The following is a 19,178-nucleotide window of genomic DNA, read 5'->3' on the forward strand; positions in this document are numbered from 1 at the left end:
GTTCTGTAGAAAATCATTTTATAGTTAATTATGTCAGCAAATCATATATATATGATATATATATATGATACATATATGATACATATATATATCTCATATATATATATCATATATATATAGCTTCTCCGCTCATTGCTCTCTTCTTCAAGAGGTTGCTGTTGATTTGCTTCTTGACCTCTCTGAGTTCTGAATAATTTAAATTATTCAGAACTCAGAGAGGTCAAGAATCCACATTTCAAAAGAAGGAGTCTGTGTAAGAACAGTTCACGAAAGTTGCATATCATTTTCCTCATTTTGGGCCCAGTTTTGTAATTGGCATATTAGGGATTAAAATGAAATAACTCTGCATTTAGAATTAGGAAATAACTCCCCCTGCCCCTCACCATCTCCCTTTCTGTCTCCAGGGTCCTGGCACAGGAGTGAGAAACTGTCACATTGAGACATCTGCACGTAGGGAACTCAGGGTGTCTGTTGGTTTTGTAGAAGATGGACTGACTCTGTTGATCCACTTGTCGGGTGGACCTTCTCTCCATCTTCCCTCTCTTCTCAATGTGTGTTCCTATTTTAATGGGGTCTCCTGCTCAGAAGAGAGATTGCCCCAAAGAGGAGCATGGTTCTTCAGCCGCATGCCACATAGAAGGCTTGCTCATAATACTGCTAGAACTCTCCAGAAGAAGAAAGTTTTTAGGGTCTTTTTATTTTAAAAGGTATTTGACTATTTTATATATTAATAATCCTCTCCTCCTCCACAGCCCAGTAATTCCCCTTATTACTACATTACAATACATTGTGCTTACAAGGAAGGTAGGGGGCAGAGCATTTTCAGTTAATATTTAATGTTTCCCACAGTAGGATTTATTGTGACATCAGGTAGTCTGTATTAACTGGATCATGGAGAAGGCATTTCTAATGATCATCTGAGAAGGTTTCACAGGATTAACAGATATGAAAGTTCATTCTGAGTGTGCCCAGGACACAGGCAGTTTGGTGAGTATGGAAGACCAAGTCATTTCAGGGATGGTAGAAAGGGTTCAGCTCTGGCTGATACAAACCTTTTTTTTTTTTTTTAAAGATTCTTTTTAAAAAATATTATACTTTAAGTTCCAGGATACATGTGTAGCACCTGCAGGTTTGTTACATAGGTATACATGTGCCATGGTAATTTGTTGCACCTATTGACCTGTTCTCTAAGTTCCCTTCCCTCATTCCCCACCTGTCAGCAGGCCCTCGTGTGTATTGTTCTCCCCACTGTGTTCATGTAATCTCATTGTTCAGCTCCCATTTATGAGTGAGAACATGTGGTGTTTGGTTTTTTCTTTCTGTGTTAGTTTGCTGAGGATATTGGCTTCTTCTTCATCCAGGTCCCTGTAAAGGACATGATCTCATTCCTTTTTAAGGCTGCATAATATTTCATGGTGCCTATGTACCACATTTTCTTTATCTAGTCTATCACTGATGGGCATTTAGGTTGGTTCGATGACTTTGTTATTGTAAACAGTGCTGCAATAAACATATTTGATGTTGGCTTCCACCTTCATCCATGTCCCTGTAAAGGACATGATCTCATATTTTTATGGCTGCATTGTATTCTATGGTGCATATGTGCCACATTTTCTTTATCTAGTCTATCATTGGCGGGCATTTGGGTTGATTCTATGACTTTGCTATTGTAAACAGTGCTGCAGTAAACATACGTATGCGTGTGTCTTTATAGTAGAATGATTTATATTCCTTTGGGAATATACCCAGTAATGGAATTGCTGGGTCAAATGATATTTCTGGTTCTAGAGCCCTGAGGAATCGCTGTACTGTCTTCCACAATGGTTGAACCAGTTTGCATTTCCACTAACAGTGTAAAAGCATTCCTATTTCTCTACAGCCTCAGCAGCATCTACTGTTTCTTGACTTTTTAATAATCACCATTCTGACTGGCGTGATACAGTATCTCATCAAGGTTTTGATTTGCATTTCTCTAATGATCAGTGATGTTAAGCTTTTTAAAATATGTTTGTTGGCTGCATAAATGTCTTCTTTTGAGAAGTGTCTGTTTATATCCTTTGCCCACTTTTTGATGTTTTTTTTTTTTCTTGCAAATTTGTTTAAGTTCCTTGTAAATTCTGGATATCAGATGAGTAGATTGCAAAAATTTTCTCCTGTTCTGTAGGTTGCCTGCTCACTCTGCTGATAGTTTCTTTTGCTCAGCAGAAGCTCTTTAGTTTAATTAGATCCCATCTGTCTATTTTGGATTTTATTTGCAATTGATTTTGGCAAACCTGGACTTCAATATGGCTTTGTCCCTCTATGGGCTTTGTGACCGTCAACAGGATATTGACTCTTTCAGCATTTCAGTTTCCTCATGTAGATGGAGAAACAACATATACTTTGGTAGGTGTTATAAATGTGGGTTCTGCTCTCCTTTTCTCTTTAAAGGGAATGGCTTGGTAGGGCAACAGAAGAAGGCAGTATAAACAAGTAAGTAGTTGCTTTATTGGAACACAAGGGTTGAACAGAACGCTTGGGAGTGAGTAAGCAGGGTTTTATGGGATGATAGTATGGGAGATCTGAAGTTTAATTTCTTTGATGAGACGTTTGTTGGTGGAATTTGGGGATGTCATTTGATGAGTCAGATTTTTCATCCGTATCTCTAGGACCTGTTTTGTACATTTGGCTATAGCCAACTTTGGATTTTATGTTTCCCTTGTGACTACTGTTGGACATTACCTGTGTGGCTCTTGGAAGGTGATGGTTTTTGGCCACCATTCAAGACTGTTTTACCATCCAAGACTGGCTTAGTTTGGATTCTTGTGGCTGCCACATTGTGAGGCATGCATGGGGATTTGGTAGGTTCTGTCTTTTCTGCCTTTTGGAATCCAACTTTAAATTTAAAAGGATAGCCAACTTTTCTACTGTCTTTCTGATTTAGTACCATGCCCCTCTTCCAATCACCTCTTGTTAGTCTTTAAAAATGGGCTCAGGAAAGAGATAAGGATCCCCCCAAACCTGAAAAATACTGAGTTTCTGACCTATTGGGTCAGAACTGTCAGAACAGTAATGAAGGCAGTTAAACTGGTACCTCCATTAACTCATTAACTTCTCTTCATTCTTTGGAAAAAGGAGGAGTTGGTATGGGATGCCTGGTTCCTAAAGTATGGATGACCAGAATTCTGGTGGCAGCATGAAGCCACTTTACCTCCATATGCAGTTTTACTAGGTGCATTAGGTTTTGCTTGAAGTATATAAATGAGGAATAACTTGAGTCATCACCATTTGATTTTCAAAATTCAGGTCTTTACATGAATCTTAGTGCATTCAGGCTGCTATGACAAAATACCATAAATGCGGTGGCTTATTTGCAGCATAAGTGTATTTCTTATGGTTCTGGAGGCTGGGAAGTTTAAGATCAAGGCACTGCAGATTTGGTATCTGGTGAGGACTGTGTTGTGGGTTGCAGACTACTGACTTGTTGCTGTGTTATCACATGGTAGAAGGGGCAAGAGTTTTCCTTGGGCCTCTTTTATGAGGGCATTAATCCCATTCATGAGGGCTCCTTTCTCATGACGTCATCATCTCCCAAAGGTCCCACTTTTAATACCATCACCTTATGGGTACGTTTCAACACATATATTTTTGGAGGACACAAGGCATTCAGACTGTAACATTAGACTGTCAGTTTATTAAAATTAGAAATAATGTATTTTTTGGCCTCTTATTCCTAGCATCCTGGCATAGCGAAAGCACTTAATATTGGTTTACTAGAAATCAAGCTATTAGATATGGTGAGAATGCCTAGGTGTAGATAACACATATTAAAAGATGTGGATGTCAGCAATTGCAGAAATGTGAAACCAACCAAAATGTCCATCAGTCAATGAATGGATAAAGAAATTGTGTCGGGGGGGGGGGTGTGTGTGTGTGTGTCTGTGTGTGTGTGTATATATGGAATATATCTGATGGAATACTACTCAGCCATAACAAGGAAGGAATTAATGGCATTCTCAGCAACCTGAATGGAATTAGAGACTATTATTCTAAGTGATGTAACTCAGGAATGGAAAACCAAATGTTGTATGTTCTCACTCATATGTGGGAGCTAAGCTATGAGGATGCAAAGGCATAAGAATGACACAGTAGACTTTGGGGACTCAGCAGGAAAGAGTGGGAAGGGGGTGAGGGATAAAAGACTACAAACAGAGTTCATTGTATACTGCTCGGGTGATGGTGCACCAAAATCTCATAAATCACCACTAAAGAGCTTACTCATGTAACTGAATGCCACCTATTCCCCAAAAATCTATGGAAATAAAAAAATTTACAAATAAGATGGTGTCAGGAGGTGATTTGGTTTTGGAGGTGAAGGTTGATTTGAGGATCATACTTTGAGTAAGAAAGCTGTAGAATGTCTTTGGTAATGCTATACTGTTACTTCCAAATTTTCCTTCTGTGCCTCCCAGTGCCATTGATTCTTTCTGGTTATAAAGGAATTGAACTTTTAAAGGTCTCTCTGTGCTTATTATTTCCTTTAATATTCACAACAACTGCTTGGAGTAGTTGTATAGAATTCATGAGTCTCATACCAGTGGAGAGAGGCATCAGTGAAGGGACTTGCCCAAAGCGAGTCAGTGGTAGACACAGGACAAGCGTCAGGTTTCCTATTCTGAATTCAATATGGTGACCCTCACACCTTACTCTCTAACCTGTAGATACTGAAGATTTATTTTTTAGTGATGCGCAGAAGAAGTGCCTTCATTTGTCCAAATGCAGTGACTATCTGTTATTCCATTCATCAGCTCCTTATTGAGTACCTACTATATACTGAATTTATTTGTGTGTGTGTGCACTGGGGATACAGAGGTGGAGAAGATAGACCCAGCTCATGTCCTCAGTTGTCAAGACACAGTCCTGCACTGCTTAGCAGGATAACTTCTGTACTCCTTCTTGGAGCTTCTTTTGAGAACTTCTAGGCTCAGAGACTGTGTGTGATATTGTTTTCTCATGTTCTATGGTGTCTGGGATCTTCAGAGCCTATTAGCCAGCTGACTCGAGGAACCTACATGTCATGGGTCCCACATGTGAACTTCTTGGTGCTGGGGGTCTTGAGGTCTGTCCAGTTGGTGACAGCAAGCATTCCAGGTGTGAGTGGCTGACCCTCAGAGTAGAGAAAGGGTTTTGTTGATTTGTGTTGTGTTTTATTTGGATTTACATCTGGGTCTCTTAGAACTGACACTTTTTTATAATCTGTTCCTTCTCTGGATTATGTTAATAGACTTTTCTGGGGCAGGAAGAATTCGGTGGATGTTATTTGTTAGCCAAGATATATGTCTGCTTTTTTTCTTCTCCTCTCCTCTCATCAATCAAGGGATTTCTTAGTTTCTCATTTTGTGCATCACTGAGGCTTCCACTTACTGCCAGTTCAATTTCCTCCTTACCCCATCCTCCCTTCTGTTTTCTCCTTTCCTTCTCCCATTTCTTTCCCCCATTTCCTTTCTTTCTTTCTCCCCACCACACTTTCCCTTCCTTTCCCCCTCTTTTCCTTTTCTTCAGATTCTTTTGAATTGTTCTTGATCTGCAACAAGCAAGGTCCTTTGTTAGGCATTAGTGTTAGACATCAATGATGAATAAAGGATTATTCTGCTCTTCTAGGAGCTAGATAAGGGCCCGGTTCAGCTTCTCAGTATTCAGGGAATGGATTCCCTGCTTACTCCCTTCCTTCCTTCAGATTCCACAAAATGAGCACTTGATTGAAAATATGCTTATACTCCTTTTTACAGACTACTCCAGGCCACAGGTATGTCTAGATGAAAGATGTCTTGTGCTGTTGCTACAGACTCTAAAAGTTTGGGGAACCATGGCAGTGTTTGGGTTTCTTTTGAGTCAATGTTGGCAACCTTAAAACTTCTAGAAATGTTTCCCCTTGGAATGAAAGGCTGAAAAAGAACTGAAGAGGAGGTCATAAGAGATTTTCACATTTAGAGAGAAAGTTTGGTTAGCAAGCTGGTCTTTTCTTTCTGTATATTGTTGATAGAGTCCATAGAGACTATCAGCTCTTCTCGTTTAAAAATTTCCCACCCTCTTAGAGCATGTGAGAATTGTTGAAAGTGGTGTTCAGTCCTTTCTGTTAAGAAGACTGAGATGGGCGAGCTTAACTCATTGTTCATCTTTTTTCTTCCCAATCTTAGCAAACCCCTGATTGCAGTGTAACTAACTAAATAAATTGCACAGGACTTGTGTACATCAACTCCCAGCAAAGTCCAAAGATCAAAGTTGAAAGAGGATATTGAATTCCTTCCCAGATTTCTGGGACACTGCTTCTGTGGACTGTCACCAAATAGATCCTGGAGGAGTGGCTCCTTAAGAAATAGGGTAAGCTCATCCACTCCTGGGGGGTTGTCATCATAGGCAGCAATTTGAATGCTTCAGGGGGAAAGAAGGGGAAAACTATAAAGGAACAATCTCCACATGATCGTTTTTTAGCAGCGTATTTTTAGCTTTTACCCCCTTCTTAGGACTGCTAAAATCTCTTTGCAAAGGACAGCCCCCTATTTCCAGGTCCCCTTTTCCTTTTCTCACACTGCATTTGAGCAGTTTGCATGTTTGTTGAAGACTCAGCCACGAAGTCTGTAGTTTCCTGTGGCACATTTCTAACAATATTTATTCAGGCTATTATTTAATGAACTGTATAAATATTTACCATACAGAACAGCCTTTTGATTATAAATAGGGGCTAAAAGTCAGTCAAGTCCATGCTGGGGACTTGGACAGAAGGCTGTTTCTGTTCTTTGAAATGTCTTGTAGACTGAGAAGTTAGGAATGTCCCAGGACTTGTGCGCAGCACAGCTTGAATTTCTGTTATTTTTCTTTCTCTTTGCCGTCCACAGTCCATGCCCTCATTTCTTTCCACCTGACCACCCTCCCCATATCCCTAACAGCTGTTTTTCTTTTTAGAGTATTTATCTTTGCCTAAAAAGAATGAAATGAAACCCCAGTTCTGACTCTCACTATTCATAACGTGGGCTTTGGAGTCACACCAACTTAGCCTCAAAACCCAGTCCCTCTGTTTCTGTGCCATGTGACTTTAAACAACTTCCTGTCTGAGAACCTCACTCTCCTTAGCTGGGAAATGGGGCTGATACTGCTACCTCACAAGGTTGCTATAAGGATTAAATGAAATCATGGAGTCACATGGCGATCTGCAGAGCAAAGCTTAATAGATATTTCTTGCTGCGTTTGTTGTTCTTATTGAAGAAGTAATCAAAGGGTTTGGCTTTCACTTTTAGCTGGATATTGTGGAAGGAGCCCTAAACTTGCCTCAAAAGACTGTGGTTCAAATCCTAGTGCCATTTACTGTTTGTGTCACTTTGGGCAAATTACTCCACCCTGCTGAGATATAATAAAGTGGTAATAGGTTTACCAAACTGATTGAGTTTCTGTGAATGAGATTACCATTGTGTGGGAATCAGTGACCAGATGAGGATCCTTATCCTTGTTTTCTTTAAACAAACTAGAAAAAGGAGTAACGTTTTCCATTTTAGCAGTTACTTTACTTTTTGAAGCTAAGGGGTCCTAGTTGCATAAGGTTAGGAGTTCAGGACACAGCAGATCATACTCATGACCCAGGAACAAAGGGCATAGAGGGAGAAGAGCAGGGGATCTGTGTTGCAGAAAATCCTCTGCTGGAGCTCACAGGTCAGATTTCAGGGAAGCTGCCCAAGGGCTTGAATGTCCCTGCTTTTAGGTTCCGGGTATGGAAATAATCACGAAGAGATCAGTTAAAACTATTATAATAATGGGAAAAGTGGTGAACCTGAAATATTCAAGCAGGATCTGTTTCATAGAAAAACATGAACTAGGTGATGTGTGTGAATGATGCTTGGACGGTTTAACTCTTTCCTGCATGGTGCCCTGGCAATATGTTATAGAAATCCATGGTTTGCTGGAAGCAGGCTACCTAGTGTTGTGGAAGGGTCAGTCTCTGAAGATGAACAGCTTGGGTTCTGAGTCAGCCAACTTCAGGCACAGTAGACAGGGTCCCCCAGCAAAGTCCTTGACAAATGGGCATTTAGTAAACAGAGGAATAGCAGGAGGCAGTGGATCATCCTGAGAAAGGTTAGGGCTGATGGAGCCAGAGGGAATAGATTGCCATCAATTGTATTACTGCCTAGTTACATGGCATACAGGAGCAAGTTACTTTACCTGTCTAGGATTCATTTTCCTCATTAGTAAAATGGGAGTGATCATAGTTATTGTCTTCAAGAATTGTGGTCAGGATTAAAAGTGGCATTGTAATCAAGCTGCTTAGCAGAATAGCAGATACATGGTAAAACACATAATGAATTTTAAAGGCATTTATTCATTCATTGAGTCACAAGGACTTACTGAGTTCTTGCTATATGCCAGGCACTGGGCTTACAGCTGTGACACAGGCGGCAGCTGGAATTAACTGTCTAATGGTACAGCTCCACTCTCCATATGAAGTGAGGGCTCTCGTGAAACGTAGGCTCCTTTCAGAAACCAGAACTGGAGCAAGCCCAGGGCCAACTATAGAGTAGAAATCTGCCTCATTGGGTTTTACTGGAAAGGAATCAGGATGTGGGTAGGGTGGTAAGATGATGTATTTTTATCATCTTGATCTCTTCATCAGAGAGGGAGTCAAAAGTGAAGAACCCAGGTCTGAGCATCTGGGCCAGCCCCATGGGGACTCTCTATTGCCATCGGGGCTGGCTGGGGTAGAGACAAGCCTGCATGTTGGCTGGCCAGGTCTGTGTAAGCCAGGGACATAGATTTTTCATTTCCTATTTATTTCCTTGTTTCTTCCTACATGTTTATAGTAGTCTTGCAGAGGTCTAGCCAAGGGCAAAGAGTTGTTGGCATGCTAGATCAGGGTTAAGCAGCAGCACCCCTGGAGGCCTTTGCGGTGGAGACAGTGAGAAGCCAAGAGAGGGGATTCCAAGTCAAGTAAGCAGCTGTGAGAAGTTGGTAGAGGGAAGGCAGAGTGGCCAGCTTCAATCTTTCTCCTGTTTGCAGGCAATAAAATGAGGAAACTTCAATCTTCCTCCTGTTTGCAGGCAATAAAATGAGGAAACTCTGAATGAAGGCATTGTCCCTATTTTGTCAATCAGTGTATCCTTAGCAGGCTTCTTAGTGTCACTTCTGCATTTCTTCTGAGTCTCAGATGTCACCGATTGCAAGATGCACCATTATTTCTTATACCATGAAGTAAGGAAGGAAATGATACCAATTAATTGTAACATACCATTGACTGTAAGATTCACACTGATTTTAGAGAAGCTAAATATGGAAAACTGAGTGCCGTAGAGTTAATAAAATGTGGTTGTCGCATACAGTAAGTATTTGTGAACTGGGAGAATGGGACATAAGAGATTAGAATAAGGTAAAACACTAGCACATATAAGTACAAACTTAGAAATTCAAACTATTAAGGCATGGACCTGTTCATCCTTATTTCTGTTAATTCATTGATTCTGTTGTTCAATCAGTATGTTTTATGGAAAACATACTATGTGCCAGACACTGTGCAAGGAGCTTGGGATGCAGAAATCAATACGTTCATTTTTTTTTGAGATTCAGTTAGGAAGACAGATATGGAAAGAAAAATAAAATTGTGATGCCAGAGTGGTGAGTTTTAAAAGCAAGCAGGGACACAATACCATGTTGGCATCCTGTGTATGTATGCAAGGGGAGAAAGGGAAGAAAGTCTTCTCCAAAGAGAGGTGATGGCTGACCTGGGTCTCAAAATATAATTCTGTGGACACCAGGCAGACAAGAAAAGGAGAGAATTAGGAAGGGATGAACAAAGGATGGAGGAGGCCTTTAGCAGTGTGGGGCAATTGAGAGCCTATGAGGAGTTTGAGGAGGTCTGTAGCCTGGAGTGAGAATGGACAGAACTGTGTTAGGCAGGGCTGGGTGGCAGGCAGAGGGAGCCCTCGGAGGGCCTGAGATGCTGTGCTGAGCCCCTGGGTATATCACAGCCCAAAGCTGGTGGTTTTCAGTTGTTTTGAGAGAGGGCCCAGCAGAGGATCTGCTGGGGGAAGGGTTGGAGGGTGGGGCAAGGGCGATCTTTGCTTCAAACAGAGCAACTCTGTTTTTATCTGTTGTGTTTGTTTTCTTCAAATAATGACTTGAAGAAAAGTTATCACCGTTGAATAAAGGAATGAATGAATGATTTGAAACCTGATGCTAATGGTCATATGGAGGTCCCCAAGGGGAACGTAAGCGAGGGAGAAAAGTTGAGATTACACACCAGTGGGGTCCTGATGAAGCTCTGATGAATGGAGCGAATGTTATTACTGTAGCTTCTCTATTTTATTTTTTACCTGCTCATGAGCCACAAAGCCAAAAGGGGGACAATACAGTTGGGAAAGCATTGCAATTAAGACAGAAGCAATTATTTTTAATGAAGTTGTTTTTATTGGTTCATTTGTTACTGGAATAAATATCTAGGAAGCAGTAACTGAACATCTGCTGGTTGATTTTCTTTTAGAATCTCCAAGTTTGACTTGGCTAAGGAAACATTTTCTTTCTGAATTTGAAGGGTGCAGAAGGCTGCTCAGATTGAAATTAGACTCTGGGTGGTAAGACTGCCCTGAGTTCACCTGGAGAGTTGTAAGACATTCACCTGCTCAGTTGTCTTGGGGGCTTGTTCTTATTCTTTCAAAGACCAATCTGGAAAATAAAATCCTCCATGAGATTCTGTGTCGTGCGGGCTAATCTGACCAAAGGGACTTAGAGCAGTCATGAAGGGCGAGGAATTCCTGAGTGTGCTCTGGTCAGATTTCCTTGTAACTCACAAGGGGTCTATAAGGGAAACAGATTGTCTAACTAATTCCTGATCTTGTCTCCTCAGGGTTCCTTCCCAATTCCCAGTCACTTCATGACACAGCTGCAATATATTTGCCTCTTTTCCAAATCTATACTGAAAGCTTTTAAGAAACAAAGGAAAGAGCATGAGACTTGGGATTGCATAAATGTGGGCCTTTAGGTCTAGCCTGCCCCTGATTGAAGCTGAGTAAATTCCTTAGCTTCTCAGAGACCTGTTTCTTCATCAGTGTCATGTATATCATTATAATAATGTACATTATTATAATGTACATTTACTGTTTGAATTTTTGAGATCTAGCTAGCATTAAGCAAAAAGTTACTTATTGCTTGGAGTCTCACCTTGACCACCTGTAAAATAGAGATGTAAATAGCCTCATCTTCTAGAGTCATAGTGAGAAGTAGAGGGGATGTATGCACTTTTCATAGTGCTTGCACGTAAGAGATACTCAGTAGGTAATTGTTGAATGAATGACTGACTAGGAGGACAAGGTTCCTTTTCAGTACCGTGGCTCCTGTCCCTGTTGATTGAAATTCACTGAAAATAAATTCATCTCTGTTGCCTCCAGATTCTAAGTTCTCCTATCACCCTGTTCTTGTCCTTATAGCACTTATCAAAAGTTTGCCTAAATAATTATGTATTTAAATGCTTAATGTCTGATTCTTTTTTCAGGAATGGAAGTGCATGTCTGAGGCCATAACTGTCCTGTTCAGATATGTAGCATGTAGCTCAATGTTTATTAGTATACTGTTAGCCCTAAAAATGTTTGTTGGATGAATAAATAACAAATGGCTACCAGTTAGGTTGTGGTACCTCTTTTATTTCTACTTTTGAGATGTTTTGTGACTGTCTTTGCAGATCCACTTGGTCTTCATGTAGTTTTTACACTTGCTTTCTGTAGGTGGAGGAGTGGCAATGTCTGGTGGAGAACAGAAACCAAAGAGGTACTATGTGGGTGTGGATGTTGGAACAGGCAGTGTCCGTGCAGCTCTGGTGGACCAGAGTGGGGTCCTGTTGGCTTTTGCAGACCACCCAATTGAGAAGTGGGAGCCCCAGTTCAACCACCATGAGCAGTCCTCCGAGGACATCTGGGCTGCGTGCTGTGTTGTCACAAAGGTATGGGAAAAACTGATATTCTCTCTTTGCTTATGTTCCTACCTGCTGAGTGTTTGTTGTGTGTCCATCCAGTGCTGCAAACTATGTTAGGGTAACTTTAGATGCAGAGGTAAGCAGAACATAGGCCTTGTCCTTCAGGAGCTCACAGTCTAGTGGCAGAGACTGATAAACAGCTAATATATGATAAGAGCTGGGAGCAAAGTAACTATAGCTGGAGCTGGGGAAAGAGCTAACCAGAGGGGGCTCAGGGAAGACAGGACAGCTTCAGGTGTGACCAAATGTGGAAGAATTCACTGATCATCTTACTAACATTTACCATGCCTTTAACGTGTACCAAAGGCTGTGTAAAATGTGTTAACTTGCACTGTGTAGTTGCATCTTCACATGACCTATAAAGGTAATACTATCACTACGCCTGTTTTACTAAGGGAGAAATGCAGGCACAGAAAAGGTAGGTAACTTACTCAAGTTTACACAGTAAGTAGCAGAGGCAGGACTATAACAAAGCAGTCTGACTCCAGAGGTGCACTCTTTTTTTTTTAATTATAAAAAATTTTAATGGGTTTTTGAGGAATAGGTGGTGTTTGGTTACATGAACAAGTTCTTTAGTGGTGATTTCTGGTATTTTGGTGCACCCATCAACCAAGCAGTGTACACTGTACCCAATGTGTAGTCTTTTATTCCTCACCATCCCCATGTTTTCCTCCAAGTCCCCAAAGTCCAACATAACATTCTTATGCCTTTGCATCAGAGGTGCATTCTTAATCAGTGGACTCTCCTGCCTTCCAAGTGGACCAATGAGGATGAGATGGACTGCATTTTCGGCAGAGGGAATAGCATATGCAAAGGCATGGTGGCATGAAAACCTGGTGTGTTCTGAGAAAGCAAAGAAGTCAGACTCGAGTGTCTCTTATATGTGCCAGGCATATGTTCACCTTGAGTGGGCTTGGAGTGGATGCAGCCTGCTGGCTTGGGAAGGGAAGGAATGCTGCACAATTTTTGTTTGTTTTTAAAGTTTCACTTTGTTTGATTTTATGTCCTGGTGATCAGTAATGACAAAGATCCTTTTGTCTTTTTTTCTATAGGGAAAAATTAAGTCCTGGATTCCTTCTTTTCCCTGTTCTTGGTTTATTCCCTTAAATATTGATGAGGTGCTTGGTAATTTGCAGATGGACAATTCACTATTCTGTCCCTATTGATCAGTCTGTTTAAACTTTAATGAATTCTGGGCTGCTGTTAGTGCCCCCAGAGAAGAAGGCAGAGAGAGAAGGGAGTGGGTAGTCAGTACTCGAGCATTATATAGGAGTAAAAGAGGGATGCATCTTCTCCTCTGCCTGTTTAATTTTCCTCTCCTCTCCCCTCCTTTCAGCCCCCAATCTGGTAAGAATCTTCTCCTCTTTGCACTCAAGTCTTCTTTGTTCTATTAATATATAGCCTTGCTTGCCATTAAATAAATTATCAAGAAGAAAATATAATCCCTTGATGAAAAGCTAGTTTAAAAAATGTCTACTCTAAGTACAGAGGTCTACTCTGGCGTAATAGTAGATTTTTAATCATCTTCTAGTGGTGGCCAACTTATCATCTGTTTGAGCCCTGTTAGCTGCATAAGTACTGTGGGCATTCGTCATTAGTAATGCTATCTCACTATAGCAAACCTGAATGAAGCCCTTGAGTCTTAGGCGATTCTCCTCACATGGAGTATGGATACGTGGGCATGTGCCAGAAGCCACAGGATAAGCATGGTAAATCTATATGGAACATCATTGCTGGTGTGAGGCTTAGGGAGGGAAGCATTTTTATGTTAGAGAGGTAGGCGACCCGTTATAGAGCACAGATTCTGCAGCCAGACTGCCTGGATTGACATCCCACTTCTAACGTTTATTAGTTTGTGATCTCGGACAAGTTACCGATGTTTCTTGCCTCAATTTCTTTATCTGTAAAATGGAAATGGTATTAGTACCTACTTCTATAGGATTATTGTGAGGATTAAATGAATTAATGCACATAAAATGTCATAACATTGCCTAGAAATCTGTATGGGTTGTTTCCTATGGTGGTGCTGATGGTAACAGAAATGAGCAGATTATAGAGGATAATGAATTTCTAAGATCAAATATTGAAAAGTCAGAGTCCATGGCGGGGAAGGAGCTTCTTGGGAATATTCACTCACTCTTCTGGTTAAGGTTCTTTCTATGTAAGACTTTGAGAAACACTGGTCTAGGGCAAAGGGTGGCATAAAATATGTCCTGGCCTATCTTTTCTTCTTCATGGACTCCAGGAAGTTGAGAGCTTGAGAGCAGTTGCTCTGCTTCCTTTTCCCTAAGTCATTCACATTGCCTGAGATGACTTTCCTCTTATAGTAACAGTAAGGATAATGTGGTGACAATGACAGTGACAGCTAACAGTTCTCGGGCACCCTGGTCCAGGTACTATGCTGAAGAGCTTTTACCCATCACTTCATTTTATTCCTCTGACAACTACTTTTTAAGGTAGTTTTGATTGTCCTCTCTGTTTTGAAGATGGAGAAACAGTGAGCTTTGAAGAGGTTCAGTAACCTGCCCACGGTCTCCTGCATAAGAAGAAGAAAGGGACTCTGCCCCTGCCAGTGTTGCCACTCTCACCCTCTGCCCCTTGTCTCTCTCCAGCCATGTCTCCCTCCACGTGACCCTACCTGGAACTGATAAGAAGTAGCCTGAAGCTTTTAGGATGGGGTATCATGAGGTTACCCTGGATTACGAGTGTGTTAACTGGTTTCCTGCTCATCTGGGAAGTGTGTGCCCCCTAAGCAGAGGTTATATCTAGTTTGTCTGTATTTCTCTAGAATTCGTTGCTTATAATATACTCAATTAATGTTTGTTGAGTATATAAACGAATGATATATCTCTGTCATTTACATTGTCTGGAATACTATACTCTTACGTTCCTCACCTGCCCAGCTCCTTCCTTATAAAGTAAACTTAAACATTCCTGTACTCCTGAGTGTCTTCCTCCATGACTTCTGATAGTCAGAAGAAAGGGAAGGTGAGAAGCCCCTCCTATTGCCCAGAGCCCACTATCTTCACCCAGATCATTATCTACTCCTTGTTTTTGCACTTTATTTGTTGGCTTATTTAGCCCCTTTAAAACTATGAGCTGAGCTCTTAGAGAGATTCATCTTTGTGTCTCCAGTATCTAATATATTGCCTGGCACAAATTAGGCACTCAATTAATGGCTGTTGAATGAATGTTACTTAGAACTAAAAACAAAGGCAAAATCCAATCTAGCATTCCTTATCTTGTTTCAGTGTCATTGTGAGGCAGGAAGGACAATTATTCTTCCTATTTGAAATATGAGGAAATTGAGGCTCTGAAACTAACAAGTATTAGAGACAAGACCAGGACCCTGGTGAGATGGCTCCAAATCTTCCTTTCTGTCTTCCTTCCCACATCCCCTAAATTTGACAGGTTTTGTTGAGCTGGTACCCAGCATACCTAAGAGGTTTTATGGAAACACACAACTCATAGAGGTTACACACAGTCCATGATTTTAAAGGTTCCTTTATGGAGCCACAAATCTTAATCATTCCAAAAAGGCGAGAACATTTCAAATTAGTGCATGATTCATACTACTATTAGGAAGAAGGAGAAGATGAGCTGGAGGAATCATTTAGCCAACAAGTGTTTGTTGAGTATCATTCTTTCAGTTAGTCTGCAGACCTTTATTGAGCACCTACTATGTGCTATGCTCTTTGCTAAGCACTGGAGCATATAGAGGAGAGGTATACAAGAAGCCTGCTGCTTTTAAAGATGAAACAGCTTAACTGTATGAGAAAAATAAACAACACATATACAGCCAGTAAAGTACCATTTTTTTCTCTGTTGGTATTATCTATATGAGTAATGGTTGTGGGGAGGAGGACAGAAGAAAGAATAGCCACATGTGGGATTGAGCAATAATGTTAACCTCTTATATTCCTAGAACCATTATAGTTCACAGCGCACCTTCATTTTCATTTGATTGCCATTGCAGGGTAAGTAGGGAAGGGGTTGTTATTTACATTTACATTTGAAAAACTGAGGACCAGAGTAGTGATTTTCCCAAGGTCACCCAGTTGGTCTGTGATAAGGCAGAACTCAGACAGGTCAAACCTATGCATTCTCTCTATCTCTGGCACCATATACCTTTATATTTTGCACAGAATATTATTCTAACAACCTAACTCATGCCTTCATATTCATTTTTCTTTTCTTTATTTTTGCATTTGAAGTGGGGTTTTTTTCCCTCTAGTGCTAACTGATCATGTCACTCTTTGCTTACAACCCTTCAACATCTGCTATCACACTACTACAGGCATAATGGTAAGTTCAGTTCCAGACCACCATAATGAGGCAAATATCACAATGAAGCTCACATGAAATTTTGAATTTCTCAGTTCATATAAAAATTATGTTTATGTTGAAGTCTATTAAGTGTGCAATAGCATTAGCCCAATAAAAGTACATGACTTAATTTTTAAAATTTGCCAAAAAATGTGTTAATGATCATCAAAGCCTTCAGTGAGTTGTAGTCTTTTTCCTGGTGGAGAGTTTTACCTTGATGTTGATGGCTGCTGACTAATTAAGGTAGTGGTTGCCGAAGATTAGGTGGCTGTGGTAATTTTTTAAAATAAGGCAACAATAAGATTTGCTGCATTGATTGACTCTTTCTTTCACAAAAGATTTCTCTGTAGCATGCAATGTTGTTTGATAGCATCTTATCCATGGCAGGACTTCTTTCGAAATTGGAGTGAGTTCTCTCAGACCTTAGCCTTATCAACTAAGTTTATATAATATTCTAAATCGTTTGTTGTCATTTTAACATTGTTCATAGCATCTTCATCAGAAGTAGATTCCATCTCAATAAATCATTTCCTTTGTTCATCCATAAAAAGCAACTCCTCGTCTATTCATATTTTATCATGAGATTACAGCAATTCAGGTTCATCTTCAGGGTCCACTTCTAATTCTAGTTCACTTGGTATATCCATGACATCTGCAGTAACTTCCTCCACTTAAGTCTTGAGCCACTCAAAGTCGTTCATGAGGGTTGGAATTAACCTCTTCCAAATTCCTGTTAATGTTGATATTTTGACCTCCCATGAATCACGAATATTCTTAATGGCATCTAGAGTGGTGAATCCTTTCCAGAAGGTTTTCATTTTACTTTGTCTAGATCCATTAGAGGAATCACTATCTATGGCAGCTATAGCCTTACAAAATGTAATTCTTAAATAATAATACTTGAAAGCTGAAATTACTCCTTGATCTATGGGCTGCAGAATGGATATTGTTTTAGCAGCTCTGAGAACAACATTCATCTCCTTGTACGTCTTCATCAGAGCTCTGGGGTGACTAGGTGCATTGTCAGTGAGCAGTAACACTCTGAAAGGAATCTCTTTTCTTTGAGCAGTAAGTCTCAACAGCAGGCTTAAAATATTCAGTAAACCATGCTGTAAATAGATGTGCTGTCATCCAGGCTTTGTTGTTACATTTCTAGAGCACAGACAGTCATAATTCTTAAGGGCCCTAGGATTTTTGGAATGGTGAATGAGTACTGGCTTCAACTTAAGTTACCAGCTGCATTTGCTCCTTATAAGAGAGTCACCTTGTCCTTTGAAGCTTTGAAGCCAGGTATTGACTTTTTGTCTCTAGATGTGAAAATTCTAGATGGTATCTTCTTCCAATATAAGGCTGTTTTGCCTACCTTAAAAATGTGGTGTTTACTGTAGACACCTTCACTGATTGTCTTACCCATATCACCTGTATAACCTGCTGCTGTTTCTACATCAGTACTTGTTGCTTCACTTTGTGCTTTTATGTTATGGAAATAGCTTGTTCCCTTAAACCTCCTGACCCACTTACACTAGCTCCAAACTTTTTCTTCTGTAGCTTCCTCACTTCTCTCAGATGTTACAGAATTGAAGAGTTAGGACTATGCTCTGGATTAGGCTTTTACTTAAAGGAGTGTTGTGGCTGGTTTGATCTTCTATCTAAACCATTCAAATTTTCTCCATATCAGCAATAAGACTGTTTCACTTTCTTATTCAGATGTTCACTGGAGTAACGCTTTTAGTTTTCTTTTTGAACTTTCTTTTGCATTCACAGCTTGACTAATTGGTGCAAGAGGCCTACCTTTTTGCCAGTCTTAGCTTTCCCCACACCTTCCTCACTAAGCTTAATCATTTTTAGCTTTACATTTAAAGTGACAGACTATGACTCTTTCTTCCACTTGACCATTTAGAGACCATTGTAGGGTTATTAATTTGCCTAATTTCAAAGTTGTTGTGTTTCATGGAGTAAGGAGGCCTAATGAGAAGGAGAGAGATGAGGAATAGCTAGTCTGTGGAGCAGTCAGAACACACACCACATTTATCTATTAAGTTTGCCCATCTTACATGGGTGCAATTCGTGGTGCCCCAAAACAACTGCAATTAGTAACATCAAGGATTACCATAGCAGATATCATTGAAAAAGTTTGAAATACTGTTAAGAATTACCAATATGTGACACAGACATGAGGTGACATGTGCTATTGGAAAAATGACACTGACTAACTTGCTCCTTGCAGAATTGCTCCATATCTTCAATTTGTAAAAAAAAAAAAAAAAAAAAAAAAATCTGAAAAATGCGGTAAAGCAAAGCACAACGATACCAGATATGCCTGAGGCATACCTCAAACTGCAGTTTCAGTTCCAGACCACTGCAACAAAGCAAATATCTCAATACAGGAAGTCACATGAATTTTTTGCTTCCCTAGCACACATAAATGTTTTGTATGCTGTACTGTAGTCTATTAAGTGTACAATAGCATTATGTCTAAAAAATACAAACCTTAACTAAAAAACACTTTATTGCTAAAAATGCTAATGAAGTGAGCACATGCTGTTGGCAAAATAGCAGCAATAGACTTCCTTGCTGCAGGGTTGCCACACGTCTTCAATTTGTAAAAAATGCAGTATGTGCAAAGTGCAATAAAATGAAGCATGATAATATGAGCTATGCCTGTAGAGACAAGGTAGAACTCAGAATCCTTAACATGGCCTTCAGGGCCCTACATGATCTGTCTCAACTTGCATTCCTGGCTCATCTCATGATGCTTCTCCTGGCTCTCTGCATTCCAGCCACACCTTCCTTCTGTCATGTCCTCAGACATGCAGTGTTCCCTGTAGGCTCAGAAGTTTTACCCAGATTCTTTCTTCTGGCTGCATGC

At 40.3% G+C, this 19,178-nt stretch overlaps 1 protein-coding gene across 4 annotated transcripts in view; it reads left to right on the forward strand.

The window, feature by feature from the left end:
* The window catches only part of FGGY (FGGY carbohydrate kinase domain containing), a 428,788-nt gene that overhangs the window by 12,184 nt on the left and 397,426 nt on the right, over positions 1-19,178 (forward strand). For 2 of the 4 annotated variants that reach the window (XM_012442659.3, XM_012442662.3), the window contains exons 1-2: positions 6,255-6,360; positions 11,736-11,950. In XM_012442659.3, coding sequence (XP_012298082.1) covers positions 11,750-11,950 — 201 coding nt within the window. In that variant the 5' untranslated portion in view covers positions 6,255-6,360; positions 11,736-11,749. Of the gene's footprint in view, positions 1-6,254; positions 6,361-11,735; positions 11,951-19,178 lie in introns of those variants that run through there. The other 2 variants (XM_012442661.2, XM_012442660.2) reach the window with 1 other exon arrangement.

This window comes from Aotus nancymaae, unplaced genomic scaffold, assembly GCF_030222135.1.
Source record: "Aotus nancymaae isolate 86718 unplaced genomic scaffold, 86718_ANA_hifiasm-v0.15.2.pri h1tg000007l, whole genome shotgun sequence".
NCBI lineage: Eukaryota > Metazoa > Chordata > Mammalia > Primates > Aotidae > Aotus > Aotus nancymaae.